At 40.8% G+C, this 13,612-nt stretch overlaps 1 protein-coding gene across 1 annotated transcript; it reads right to left on the bottom strand.

Annotated features, from left to right (window-relative positions):
- Positions 1–3,443: 3,443 nt before the first annotated feature.
- penka (proenkephalin a) lies at positions 3,444–7,802 on the bottom strand. The gene is made up of 3 exons (XM_052134386.1): positions 7,585–7,802; positions 7,155–7,292; positions 3,444–6,058 (listed from the first exon to the last, which is right to left on the bottom strand). Exons 2-3 carry the CDS (start codon positions 7,287–7,289, stop codon positions 5,459–5,461), a joined length of 735 nt encoding a protein of 244 aa, XP_051990346.1. The 5' UTR covers positions 7,290–7,292; positions 7,585–7,802; the 3' UTR covers positions 3,444–5,458.
- Between the last annotated feature and the right edge of the window lie 5,810 nt (positions 7,803–13,612).

Here is a 13,612-nt window from a genome sequence, read left to right as displayed (position 1 = left end):
CCGACTCGCTCAGGGAGGCGGCACTCTCTCTATGGCCCTTTTGCACAGAAGGTTTGCTATTTCTGAACGAAGCATGCACGCTGCTTCCGTGTTCAAAGTAGTTTCGAGCCGCGCTCTGAAGCAAGGAGGACGGCGATCGAACTGTAGCAAATAGCCCTGTTTTATTGTGCTTAACACCCATTCGGATATCCCTGGAATATCTTCCCACGCTTTGAAGCGTAATGTTAGAGGGTGAATGGCCAAATCGCTCTGATTGCCGCACACAGCGCGCTGAACAGAATGTGTGAGCGCGCTTACTGTGCTTATGCTGGACTGCTCGCAGACAGCATGGACAGGCTGTTCTGTGAGTGACTTCCCGATTGAGGTGAATGGGGAAAGAGTCACGTCTGTTAAGTGATGCGCAAGCATAGCCACGGGCACGGGACTTACATACAGAGAAGTGTTTGCTGGCCGTGTGACAGAGCGGGCAGAGAATGGGCGCGCGCACGTATTCGTGAGCGCATTTATTGACTCTAACACTCGAGTGGTTCGTAACCGCTTTTGAGTGTGCTCTGATGGGGACACGGAACGTGTAATGCTTGTGTGTAGAGGTGAACACTAGATCGTGGGCACATTTTCTACACATAAGGCTGGTCGTGTGACAGAGCGGCCAGAGAATGGGCGCGCGCACGGATTCGTGGGTGCGTTTATTAACCCTAACACTCGAGCGGGTCGTAACCGCTTTATGTGAGTGTGCTCTGATAGGGACACGGGACGTGTAACGCTTGTCTTTTTCCCCAACAGGTGACTTCCCGGGCCCCGTACAAATCTCAATTAGCGCGTATGGGGTGGAATATACGATTTAATATGAATGACGTGTATCAAAATCTTTTGTTTATTTGTGATAATCTTAGCACTTTATTATTATTGTCTAACCTGTATTATGACTGATATGACGAATTGCTTTGTTCCTTTTTTTGTAAGTTTTGGACAAAAGCGTCTTCTAAATAGCCTATGTAGCCTAAAATTTAATAATGATTATTATTATTAGAGTTTATAACTATAAATGAGCTCACTTAGTAATACAGTAATATGTTTGTCATAAAATAATTTATCAATGCTTTATTTTTATAGGCTATAACCTAACCTTTACGGGTTTGGATAGGCCTACATTTATTTTTGCTTAAAAATAAAGCATTCATAAATTATTTTATGATAAACATATTACTGTGTTAAGTGAACTCATTTATAGTTATAAACTAATAATAATAATAATTATTATTATTATTAGCCTACATTTTAGGCTACATATTTAGAAGACGCTTTTGTCCAAAACGTACAAAAAGGAACAAAGCAATTCGTCAAATATCAGTCATAATACAGATGAGACAATAATAATAAAGTGCTAAGATTATCACAAATAAACAAAAGATTTTATGCACGTCATTCATATTAAATCGTATATTCCACCCCATACCCGCTACAATTGAGAATCACTTGAAGCATGCAGACGCAGTTAAGACAATTTTATGTAGGCCTATTACACTTAATACACATATAAAACAATATACAATAAGATTCGTTAACAACGAACGTTAAAAGCTTGTTCTTCGAAAATGAGGGCGAGCCACAAATATGAGAGTACAGTTTACAAACCCGTGGGAACGGATTGCGAAAGCGTGGGCACGGTTTATGAATTTGTGGGTACAGATTGCAAAAACTGAATGCACGGTTTACAAATCTGAGAGCGCGGATTAGGAACTCGTGGGTACGGTTTATTAATCCGTGAGCACGATTTGTTAAACCGAGGGAACAGTTTGAGAATTCGTGAGTACAGTTTATAAACTGAGCGGATGGATTGCAAAACCGTCGCCACGGATTGTTTTTTTTTTTCCCCAACAGGTGACTTCCGGGCCCCGTACTTGTCAAATCAGGGTTCCAGCCTACGAACTATGCTTATATGCACTCTAGTCACGCCCATTTTGGCGGGCTTTGTTGCAGTGAGCGCGCGGACGCCTCTCATTGGATGCGAGTTCGCCCAAGCTCGTCTATAGGCTGCAGCAGTTGCCGCAGAGCAACCTATGAGCTCGCTAGCTAGCCCGCTCAAGGTCTGCAGCTGCCGCACTGCGTTGACAATGGATACAAAAATTAAGGATAATTTTTTGGCTTCAATATCTCAGAAAAGATGAATCTTTCCCGTAGCGTAAGCTAGCTTACGCAATACGAGAGAACCTCTCGTAAGAGAACTACTATAAATATGTTTGCTTGGTTTTCTACACTTGTATCTAAGGTTTTAGGGATGCACCTGAACATATATGATTTGCTTTTTCTTGTGCGGAGGAGTACTTTCTTGTCTTTGTTCCATTTTTGTTTGTCTAAAAACGATGCAGCAGAAATCACCCAACATGTCTATATTTTATAAGTCCAAGTCATAACTACCTCAGACCATTTGCTTTAAAGTGAGTCATCATTTGCTTAATTATATTGCAATTTTGATTGGCTTAGCTTTTTTTTTTAAGTTTTGCTTAGCTTAAAATTGTTTATTAGGTCGAGTTTGAACTCATGTCCAGTCCCACTCTAAAGGAAAACATTAGCCAACATTAGGAAAACAGCTGGCTATTAGACCAGCTGTATTATAGTATAATTTAATTGTTTATTTTAATCTACCTCACATATGTACAAAGAGGGCCTGGAATGCTACTGGTACCCCCTCCAAAAAAACAAAAACAAACATCACACTCCTTCCACCGGCTTGTCGTCTTTCCTCAGTGCATCCTGGTGTCATTACTTCCCCAGGTGAACAGCACACCCCTACATTGCCATCCACTTGACTCATCAGACCAGGCGACCTTCTCCTACTGCTCCAAGGTCCAGTATCGACACTCACATGCCCATTGTAGGCATCTTTGATGGTGGACAGGGGTCATCATGGGCACTCTGACCGGTCTGCGTCTATGCAGCTCCATGTGAAGCAGGGTGCGATGCACTGTGACTTGTGCCACAGTAGACCTTCTGTTGGTTTGGACCAGATGGGGTAGCCTTTGTTGCCCTCGTGTGTCGTTGAGCCTTGGCCGCCCAGCATCCTGTCGTCGGTTTGTGGTTTGTCCCTCCTCAGACCACTGTCAGTAGGTACTCACCACTGCTGACTGGGATCACCCCACAAGCCTTGCCGTTTCAGAGATGCTCAGACCCAGTCGTCTGGCCCTAATAATTTGGCCTTTGTCAAAGTCACTCAGGTCTTTACTCCTGCCCATTTATTCTGCATTCAACATGTTGAAATAAGAACTGATTGTTCGCTTACTGTCTTATCTACCCAGACCTTGACATGTGACCTTGTTAGGAATGATCAACATCAACCTGTGAGTGCTCATAATGTTTTGGCTCATCGGTGTATATGTATACACCATATATTATACACTGGCGGCCAAACGTTTTGAATAATGAATAGATTTAGCTGTTTCGGAAGGAAATTGGTACTTTAATTCACGAAAGTGGCATTCAACTGATCACAAAGTATAGTCAAGACATTACTGATGTAAAAAAAAACTATTTGAAAAAAGTCATTTTTGATCAAATCTAGATATGCCCCATTTCCAGCAGCCATCACTCCAACACCTTATCCTTGAGTAATAATGCTAATTTGGTACTAGAAAATCACTTGCCATTATATCAAACACAGTTGAAAACTATTTCCATTAAATGAAGCTTAACATTGTCTTTGTGTTTGTTTTTGATTTACCACAGTATGCAATAGACTGGCATGTCTTAAGGACAATATTAGGTTAAAAATGGCAACAACAAAAAAAGAAACAGCTTTCTCAAGAAACTAATCAGTCAATCATTGTTTTGAGGAATGAAGGCTATACAATGCTTGAAATTGCTAAAAAACTGAAGATGTCTTTCAAATGTGTACATTACAGGTTTCAAAGACAAAGGACAACTGGCTCAAACAAGGACAGACAGAGATGTGGAAGGCCAGATGCACAACTAAACAAGAGGAGAAGTACATCAGAGTCTCTAGTTTGAGAAACAGACGCCTCACATGTCCTCAGCTGACAGCTTCATTGAATTCTTCCTGCTTAACACCAGTTTCATGTACAACAGTAAAGAGAAGACTCGAGGTGCAGCCTTATGGGAAGAATTGCAAAGAAAAAGCCACTTTTGAGACAGAAAAACAAAAAGAAATGGTTAGAGTGGGCAAAGAAACACAGACATTGCAACACAGATAATTGGAAAAGAGTGTTATGGATCTTAACCCCATTGAGCTTTTATGGGATCAACTAGACCGTAAGGTACGTGAGAAGTGCCCAACAAGACAGCCACATCTATGGCAAGTGCTACAGGAAGCGTGTGGTGAAATGTATCTGGACAAACTAACAGCTATAATGGCAAGGATCTGCAAAGCTGTCATTGCTGCACGTGGAGGATTTTTTTTTATGAGAACTCTTTGAAGTAGTTTAAGAAGTTCTGGAATTTTTATTCAAATTGTAATAGTACTTTCACGTTATTAATGTCCTGACTATACATTGTGATCAGTTGAATGCCACTTTGGTGAATAAAAGTTCCAATTTCTTTCCATAAAAGCAAAATCTGTTCATTATTCCAAACTTTTGGCTGCCAGTGTATTTATATATTCTGTATATAGTTCTTTTAATGGGCTGTTTTCATTTTAAAGTCTTTTCTCTTGAAAAGTTTGTAAGTACCAGATTGTAAGACTATTAGTTCTGAAAATAAAAAAAGTTGGGGCTTGAATTAAAAGCTTCTAGAACTATTAACGTAATGGCATTCTAATAGAGAATAGCTTAAATGATTGGGATAACTTGATTTGTGAGAAACACATATCTCACCGAGACATTTAACTTCTGCAGTAAGATGAATTTATTGTATTCTGTACAGATAATAGCTCAGAAACGTTGCATTGATTTAAACAGAACAAAAGCTGTTGAACAGTTGTTAAAATGTATTAATGTATTAATCAAACACATCAAGTGCAGATGGTAGACCGGAGACTTAACCTCACCTACTATGTGCAATGAAGGAAGCAGACCTGCTAATGTGATGAGATTTTCAGAAAAAAAGCAACACTGTAAAGTCATTTTAATTTATGGTGAGGTTACCCAGAAATGGTTAGATCATTAAATGAGGAACGCGTAACACTCTATGGTGTAAAAGGGTATCTTAAGCTGCCTGATGTCCATATCTTTGCCAAATGTCCCTTGACCAAATGTCTGATGCGTGATTGCATTGACAGCACAGAGGGGAGAATATATATTTTTCTTTAATATGTTTTTACACAAACCCTAATCACTGAGAACAGAAATTAACATTTTACATTATGGAGGAATACACAGCAGCAAAGACCAAAATAAATAGAAATTAAAAATGGCTTCACATGAAATTGGTACAATGCAAGCTCTACACAAAATAGGGACAGGTTGTTTAGGATGGGTGTCCATTTTTTTATCTGCTTGATCAGATTCTAATCCATGAATCCTCCATATCTCTTCTGCAAGTCAGGCAGCGCTGTCTCACCTCCATCCTCTGAAGTGCGTTTCAGAAACCCATTGCTTTTCTGGTTGTCCAACCATTCAGGCCTGCCCACTCTGCGCATAAACCCCCCATAGCGCTTGCGCAGGTCTCTTCCCGCCTCCTCAAGATCGCTGTTCCCCTGTGCGCTCCACATAAAGCCCCCATAGCGTTTGAGGACATCCCCGTCATTTTGGTCATCTAACTCTGAGCCGAGGCCAACTCTGAGGATCTCTCTCAGCAGTTTCACTTGTTGGTCTTCAGCTCCACCCTCTGCCTTGTCCTTCTTCATAAAACCTCCATATTTCTTACTAATGGTCTCTGTGCCATCACTCTCAGTTGGGGCTCCTGCACCAATCTCTGCTGACTTCTTAATCATGAAGCCCCCATAACGCTTCATGAAGCCACCATATTTCTTGGTGAGCAGATGGTCTGTGCTGTCTTCTGTTTGCTTGAGGTTATCAATAGCAAGGCGTTCCACTTCGGTCAGGATGTCTTTGCAGATTTGCAGCTTTCTGGAGTCCACAGTCCCTTCACACTCTAATGTGCAGGTCTGTGGAGGAGGTGAAAGAACAATCAATGAAAGGAATTGCTTGGTCCACATAGCACACAAATATAATCCAGTGATACTATTATGATCAGGGTCAGAAATGTACTTTTACATTAAGGAGGTACAATTGTCCCACAATTTCTTTTATGAGGGCATATTTTCTAAATGTATAAAAATACTTTGTAATTTTTTGTTCACATTTTTTGTTTCATTCTCAATCTTAATAAATAGACTGAGAATATATTACCTCCTACACACACAAATCATACTTTATGTGATAATGTGTATAACTTGGCATAGAATAGAATAATAAGAACTTCATCAGATTTTCCAAATAAAACAAACAGATTATGGGGCCATTTTTTGTTCCCAAATATTGAATTTTAAGAGCATTTTTGTCACTTTTGTTGGCATTTTTGCCCCAAACCATTGATTACAGACCAATATGCATAGCAGAAAATTGTATTGCCTTGAACTTGCTAAAGAGGTTCGAAAAAGTTCAATATAGCAACACAGAGAGAACTCAATTTGAACAACATGCTTTTAATAACTTATGCTTTGAAAATATTTATTTACAAATCCTTAATTGCATTGCTATCTTAGAAGGTTTTGTTTTTTCAGCATTTCTAAAGGACAAGATTGTGTTATGGATGTTGAACTGCTATGCTTCAACACAAACAAAATTATTTGTGCCTTTATTCTTTATTAAAGAATAAAACAATATACAAATTTGTATTATATAAATATTGAATAATATAATATATATATTATCATTTAAAATTATTTTTAATATATTAATATTAGGTTTAAGGTCTATTCGAAAAAAGTAGCTACAAACTTGAGAAAAAACAAACATTTGATATAAATTAAATCTACTACAAAAAAGTACATTGGTGACCAAAACTAACTAAGAACACCACTGAATGCTCTATTTATCGTGAACATTTTACAATTCTCTTATTAAACTCTTTTAAAGTTGAAAATATGATATTTTTCTTTTTTTCTGTACATGACAGCTCAGTTACTTTGTTAGCCTAGATTTGTGCTACAAATAAATATTGCCGAAAGTGAACTGCACAATGTCTGAGATCAAACTCACCAATGTGTCGCTTTCTATCTGTTGACGGAACAGTCGATAAACGCATAGCGCGCAATCTCTGCCGCATTCAGCTCGAACCGTCAGCACGAGACAGGCGCTCAAAGCCAGGGTCCACCAGTTCACAATTAACGCCATGGTCTATAAAACAACAAGCAACACTTACTTACATCTGAAAATATAAACAATATGTGGTAGAGTAGGTAAAGTCTTGAAATTGTCAGTAAAGATGGTAAAATATGTAATATAATTATATACAATATAATACGCACGCTAAAAAATATATTATCTATAGTATTCCATCGCATAAAACAACGCTTATGATAGACTATCAGCGTAGCCAAAACGGGACCAGCCGCGCATAAACTCATTTTGAGGTGCAACAGAGAAGCTCTTAAACGAGCTTAGTTATGTACCTAGTCCATCAGTTTACCTTTTTACTGTAGTTTTCTTTGGCAGCGCCCACCGTAGTGTTGAATGGACAAATGTGCACGAGACGGACAGCTTTTCAAATGGAGTAAAAAAGAGTTGATTGAAGAAGACAACTTCTAGCTTGCAAGAACTACGAGCCAGTCAATTTTAACTGATGTTGGAGCGTGAAAGAAACGTCGTATGTCTGTTATGTACTATCTCATCTAACGAGAGTAAACTCCACACCTGCTCTGTTCAGAAGTGACTGTCACACAACTTTAAACACTGTCCCCCCGATGACGTCATGTCGTTTACGATCTGACGCCAGCAGGAAGCTTCATGCATATAATGACGGAGGCGAACATTATTTTCCCCCAGAGCATCAATTACGCATGTTTTGTTGTTGTTTTTGTTTTTTGGTTTCAGGTGATACGCAGAGTGCCTTTGATTATAACCAGTTACTGGGGATTCAAATAAATGGGCAATTAATAAGCCAAACGTAAACCTATAGACACCTAAACTTGGATTTATTTATGTATTTTTTTTTATTATTATTATTATTATTTTTTCCAATTTCCATAATAAGATACATGAGACTGCTTGGAAGTAAACACTAATTCTAGAGTTGCATACACATACTAGCTACTTGTGGTCTGTATTTGGAGCAATTTAATTTAACTTTCTATAGTCCCATACAGAAATCAGTGGTGAGTAGTAACTGAAGAGGTGGGCATACTGTGATTTTATCGAGGATACTTTTCTGTGTATAGGGAAAAAGCTTTCCTATTAAGAAATCTAAATTATGATGATTTGATATCACAAGGGACAAAAGGCACCACCGACAGCAGTAAAAGACAGAAAAAATTTAATTTGATACATTATGAGACAACTTGTCACCTGTGAAGAGCATAAAAAACTAGCACAGGTGCAGGTGACACTCGGTATTTTCCCAAAGTTGAATAGCATAAGTTTTTTATACAGTGCACAATAATTACTGTGACTCCAGCGCTGCAGGCACATCTCACTGTAGATGTATTGGCCCCATTCACTTCCATTGTAAGTGTATCACTGGAACCCAGATTTTTGCATTTTATCATTTTAAGCAAACAAGGGACGAGTCGAAATAATTTTTTGTGGTAATCGACATTATGCCATAAATGCCGTAAACTGAGTTGATCTTGTACTGAACCCAAAATATTCCTTTAAACAGTAGTTGTCTTCAGACAACTGAACAACACTTAATGTGAAAGGGTTTCTTCTAATTATTCTATTTTATTATTTTTATTTTATTATTATGAAGGTTAACAACAATTAAATTATGTTAACAAAGTTTTGGTTATGAAATGTTCTATAAAAAAACTTGCCTTGCCTCGCCAGCATTCGAACAACTGAAGGTGATGAATTTCTTCTGTTAACAGCTTAATCACACTATTCAGCTGCAATATATTTGTTATCTTCCATTTATATGTTAGTTTTATGGCAATTTCTATTACACCCCAGGTAGACAGCATACTGTACCTCTTTAGGTAGGACATGCCAGTAGGACAGAGTGAGACATAATAGGCCAAGATGTTTCTGTCTGGTTCAACCGCACAAGCTGTGACAAAACAAATTGCTGTGCAGATTATGGCTTAGTTAAATACAAATGTATTGTTTTATACCTACTGTCCCATTCAACTTGAAACCCCTTCAACTTTTCAAGGTTGTGTGCCTTGATAAATGTCACTGTCATCTTGACTGTTCTGACTGAGGTCATTGTAGAGCATCCTTCATATTATGCCTGCAGTGTTTTAAAAATCTGTCAATAGACGTATCACAACATTTATCATTTGACCCATTTGATGAAAGGTCATTAACAAACTCACATAAAGGCTCCACTTCGTCATTGAACTCTTACACACCTGATGTCACTAAAAGGCAATTTGACAGTTATCACAGGAAATTATAGATTTATCAATTGCAGGTTCCAGATGTGGCCTGAAGAATAAGAAATTGTTTGTCATAAAGGGGGCAATAAGGCCCTGGGACATCAATCAGAGGCTCTAATGAATGGAAATAACCGTTAACTTTTTAGTCAACTCTTTATTTATTCTAATACTTATTATTTTATAACAGAATAAAGAGATCAAAGAAGTATATTGATCCTGGATGGTACAGAATTTAATTCACGGTTTAATTTGTGTTCTGTAACTCTATCGACACTAATGAGCCCAAACATTTTGGCCTGATATGCTGTTGGTCCTCCGAGTGCCACCAAAACAGTGCTGACCCACCAAGGCATGAACTCTACAAGACCTCTAAAGGTGTCCTGTGGTTTCTTGCACCAAGACATTAGCAGCAGATCCTTCAAGTCCTGTAAGTTGTGAGGTGGAGCTGCCATGGATAGGACTTGTTGGTCCAGCATGTCCCACAGATGCTCAAGATCTGGGAAATTTGGAGGCCAGGGCAACACCTTAAACTCTTCATCATGCCACTCAAACCATTCCTGAACTATGTGTACAGTATGGCAGGGCACATTGTCCTGCTGAAAGAGGCCACTGCCATCAAGGTATACCATTGCCATGAAGAGGTGTACCTGGTCTGCAACAATGTTTAGGTAGGTGGTATGTGTCAAATTGACCTCTACATGAATTCCCAGACCCAGGGTTTCCCAGTAGAACATTGTCCAGAGCATCACACCATCTCCACCAGCTTGTCCCACTGTTTATCCGTGTGCCATCACTTCCCCATGTAAATGGCACACACATACACCGGCGTCCACGTGATGTATAAGAAAACGGGACTCATCAGACCAGGGGACCTTCTTCCACTGCTCCAAGGTTCAGTTTGATGCGCGCATGCCCAATGTAGGTGCTTTCGACAGTGGACAGGGGTCATCATGGTCAATCTGACTGGTATGTGGCTACACAGCGCCATACACAGCAGGGTACTGTGTGTTGTCACACATTACTCCCGTTACCATCATTAAGATTTTCTGTGACTTGTGCCACTGTAGACCTTCTGTCGGTTCAGACCAGTCAGTTTAACTTTTGTTGCCCTCATGCATCAATGTGCCTTGGGCACTCAACACCCTGTCTGTCACAGTTCTGGTGAGTTTGTCGGTCTGTTCTTTTTGCTTTATTATTTATCTCCCTCATGTGTCTCTGGTGCTGTCGGCATGCAAGATCATTGTTTCCATGGGAACACTGATTTTTCCCATGGGAACACTGATCACACCACTAATTAGCATGCTAGCAGCACCTGTCTCTCCACTAATTCAATGCCCATTTAAGCACTTCATTGTGTCATGTTCTTTGCTAGATTGTTGTTTGGGATTGGTGGGTCACCTCGCTCTCTCAGCCTGTTTTGGTTGCCCGTCTCTGCCTGTGTGTCGGGAGTGTGGTTGCCTTCCAGTTTGCTGTACACATGTTCTCTTCATCCACATCTCTTCAATGGATTATTCCTCATGAATCTGCTCCTGACTACCACAATGCATACACTCGCCTACAAACATACTCTTCATGAAGGATTCCTTACGGATCTGCTCACTGCATGGTCACATGCACTCATTGACAAGCACACCCATCACCTTCTCCTGCAGTTGGTACTGGGGTCTCCACACTTCACCTGGATCTGTTGAAGTTATAATTTTATTGTTAATAAATAAACTGGTCCTCTGCTCTTGGGTCTCTTTGTCTCGCCTTTGTGACAGAATAATCTTGCCAGGATGACCCAATGGAGGAATCTACTCTTTGCTCTGCCCTGCCTCAGCAGGGAGCCTTACTGGGAAGTCAGCAGGATCAGATCTCTGCTTCTAACTGGATTCTGGAGATGATGGCATCACAGCTCACTGAGCTCACCTCTATCGTTCAACAACTCCCGATTCCGGTTCCACCCAGGAAGCACCCTCACCAGCTCCAGGAGTTCCCCACATTTTTGAACGCTCAGAGGCTCGCATCAACCACCCCAGCTCCATTCTCAGGTGAGGCGAGGTCATGCAGCACTTTTCTTTTATAATGTTCCTCGTTTTTCATGTTGTATCCCTCTGCTTTCCCGTCAGAGAAAATTAAGGTGGCATGCATTATCACGCTCCTCACGGGAAGGGCCATTTAATGGGGAACCACCATGTGGGACAACAGACATCCCTGTTCCTCTTAATTTCAAGCATTCACCATGGAGCTCCACCAGGGGTTTGATCGATCGGCTCATGGTCATGAGGCAGCGAGGGTTTTATCTGGACTGTCTCAGGGAAATTGGCGGCTTGCAGACTATGCCATCGAGTTCCGCACCCTTTCTGCATCTTGTGAGTGGAATAATCACACCAAGTGGGATCGGTTCCTGCATGGGCTTTCTGATGACATCCAGGAAGAAATCTATCCCTTGGACCTGCCTTCCCGCTTCGATGATTGGTGGATCTGGCCATCCGAGTGGATCAACGTCTGGCCCTATGCCGCCGCCGCCGCCGCTGTTCTCCACCTACCCGAGTGGCTGACCACCATACCCAGTCCACAATTTCAGCCAGGTCACTGGAATTACAGTTCGAGGCAGAGCCCATGCAGATTGGTAGGGCTTAAATTTCTCATAAGGAAAAGCAGCAACATCTTATTCAAGGAATCTTTTTTTATTGTGCCTGTCCTGGTCATTTCTCCATTTCCTGTCCAGTAAAAGACACCACTCATTAGTAGGCAGGGGGTTACTGGCGAGTGCAACACCCCTGGACATAACCCACAGATTACTCACGCTTCTCCTGGTCTGGCTTTTGCCGGAAGGGGCAGGGATCTTCTTCGTAGAGAAGAAGGACATCTCACTTAGACCTTACATAGATTATCAGGGGCCAAATGACATCCGGTGAAGAATCGTTACCCATTTATGTCATCAACCTTCAAACTCTTGCAGGGAGCGTCCTTCTTTATGAAGTTGGATTTATGCAATGCTTATCACCTTGTCCGGTTTAGGGAGGGAGATGAGTGGAAGACAGCTTTTAACACCCATAGGGGCACTTTGAATATTTGGTTATGCCTTTTGGATTTGTCAACACCCCAGCTGTCTTCCAGGGGCTCATGAATGACGTGCTTAGAGACATGGTTGTCCATTTTGTGTTTGTCTATTTAGATGATATTCTGATCTTCTCTCAGAGTATCCAGGACCATGTTCAGCACATGCAGATACTTCAGCGACTGCTAGAGAATCAGCTGTTCATCAACGTGGAGAAGTGTGCTTTTCATACACATTAGTTTCCACACCTGGGGTTCATTGTTTTGTCCGAAGGAGTGCGCATGGACCCTGCCAAGGTCAGAGCCGTCTCCGAATGGCCAACCCCAGATTCTCACAAGGCTTTGTAGAGGTTTCTGAGGTTCGCTAATTTCAAATGTAGGTATATTACAGCCTACTTGCCATGTCTCTGATGCATCTCACCTCCACACGACTTTGGTTGGTCCACGCGGGCCTAGGGTGCATTTTCTAAATTAAAGAAGCGTATTTCTACCGCGCAAATTTTGATAACTCCCAACCCTGCATGTCAGTTTGTGGTGGAAGTGGATGCATCGGATGTTGGTGTCTTAGCAGTCTTGTCCCAGCGCTCTTCCTTAGCTGGAATGCTGACAGAGAGCACCCCAAAAGCCTTGCCATTTCAGAGATGCTCAGTCATCTAGCCATAATAATTTGGCCTTTGTCAAAGTTGCACAGGTCTTTACTCCTGCCCACACCTGCATTCAACGCGTTGACAACGACAACTGAATGTTCGCTTACCATCTAATCTACCCAGACCTTGACATGTGGCCTTGTTAGTTCAACGTTAATCGCTCCACCTGTGAGTGGTCATAATTTTTTGGCTCATCTGCGTAAACATTATACCTATACTTGACAGCAGCATCATAATGAGTAAATTACTTCACATCAAATGTCACAGTACACTGTGCATAAATAAACATTTATTAGAGACTAGCAACACAATTAATGTCCATACGTAATCTATAAGTACAAAATAATGGTAGAAATATATGTATGTATGGTAGCAATAATATTTCAGAGGCAACATCAGGGCTTATAAAAAATATTTTCCTGAATCCAAT

The sequence above is a fragment of the Xyrauchen texanus genome, chromosome 9 (genome assembly GCF_025860055.1).
Source record: "Xyrauchen texanus isolate HMW12.3.18 chromosome 9, RBS_HiC_50CHRs, whole genome shotgun sequence".
Taxonomy (NCBI): Eukaryota; Metazoa; Chordata; class Actinopteri; order Cypriniformes; family Catostomidae; genus Xyrauchen; species Xyrauchen texanus.
This window is presented reverse-complemented; position numbering and strand designations above follow the sequence as displayed.

What these genes read in the sequence shown, in the direction of transcription:
- penka (XM_052134386.1), bottom strand. Translation starts at nt 7,289, where the DNA reads ATGGCGTTAATTGTGAACTGGTGGACCCTGGCTTTGAGCGCCTGTCTC. An exon ending in AGATAGAAAGCGACACATTG is followed by an intron (nt 6,059 to 7,154) that starts GTGAGTTTGATC and finishes CCTCCTCCACAG; the next exon opens with ACCTGCACATTAGAGTGTGA.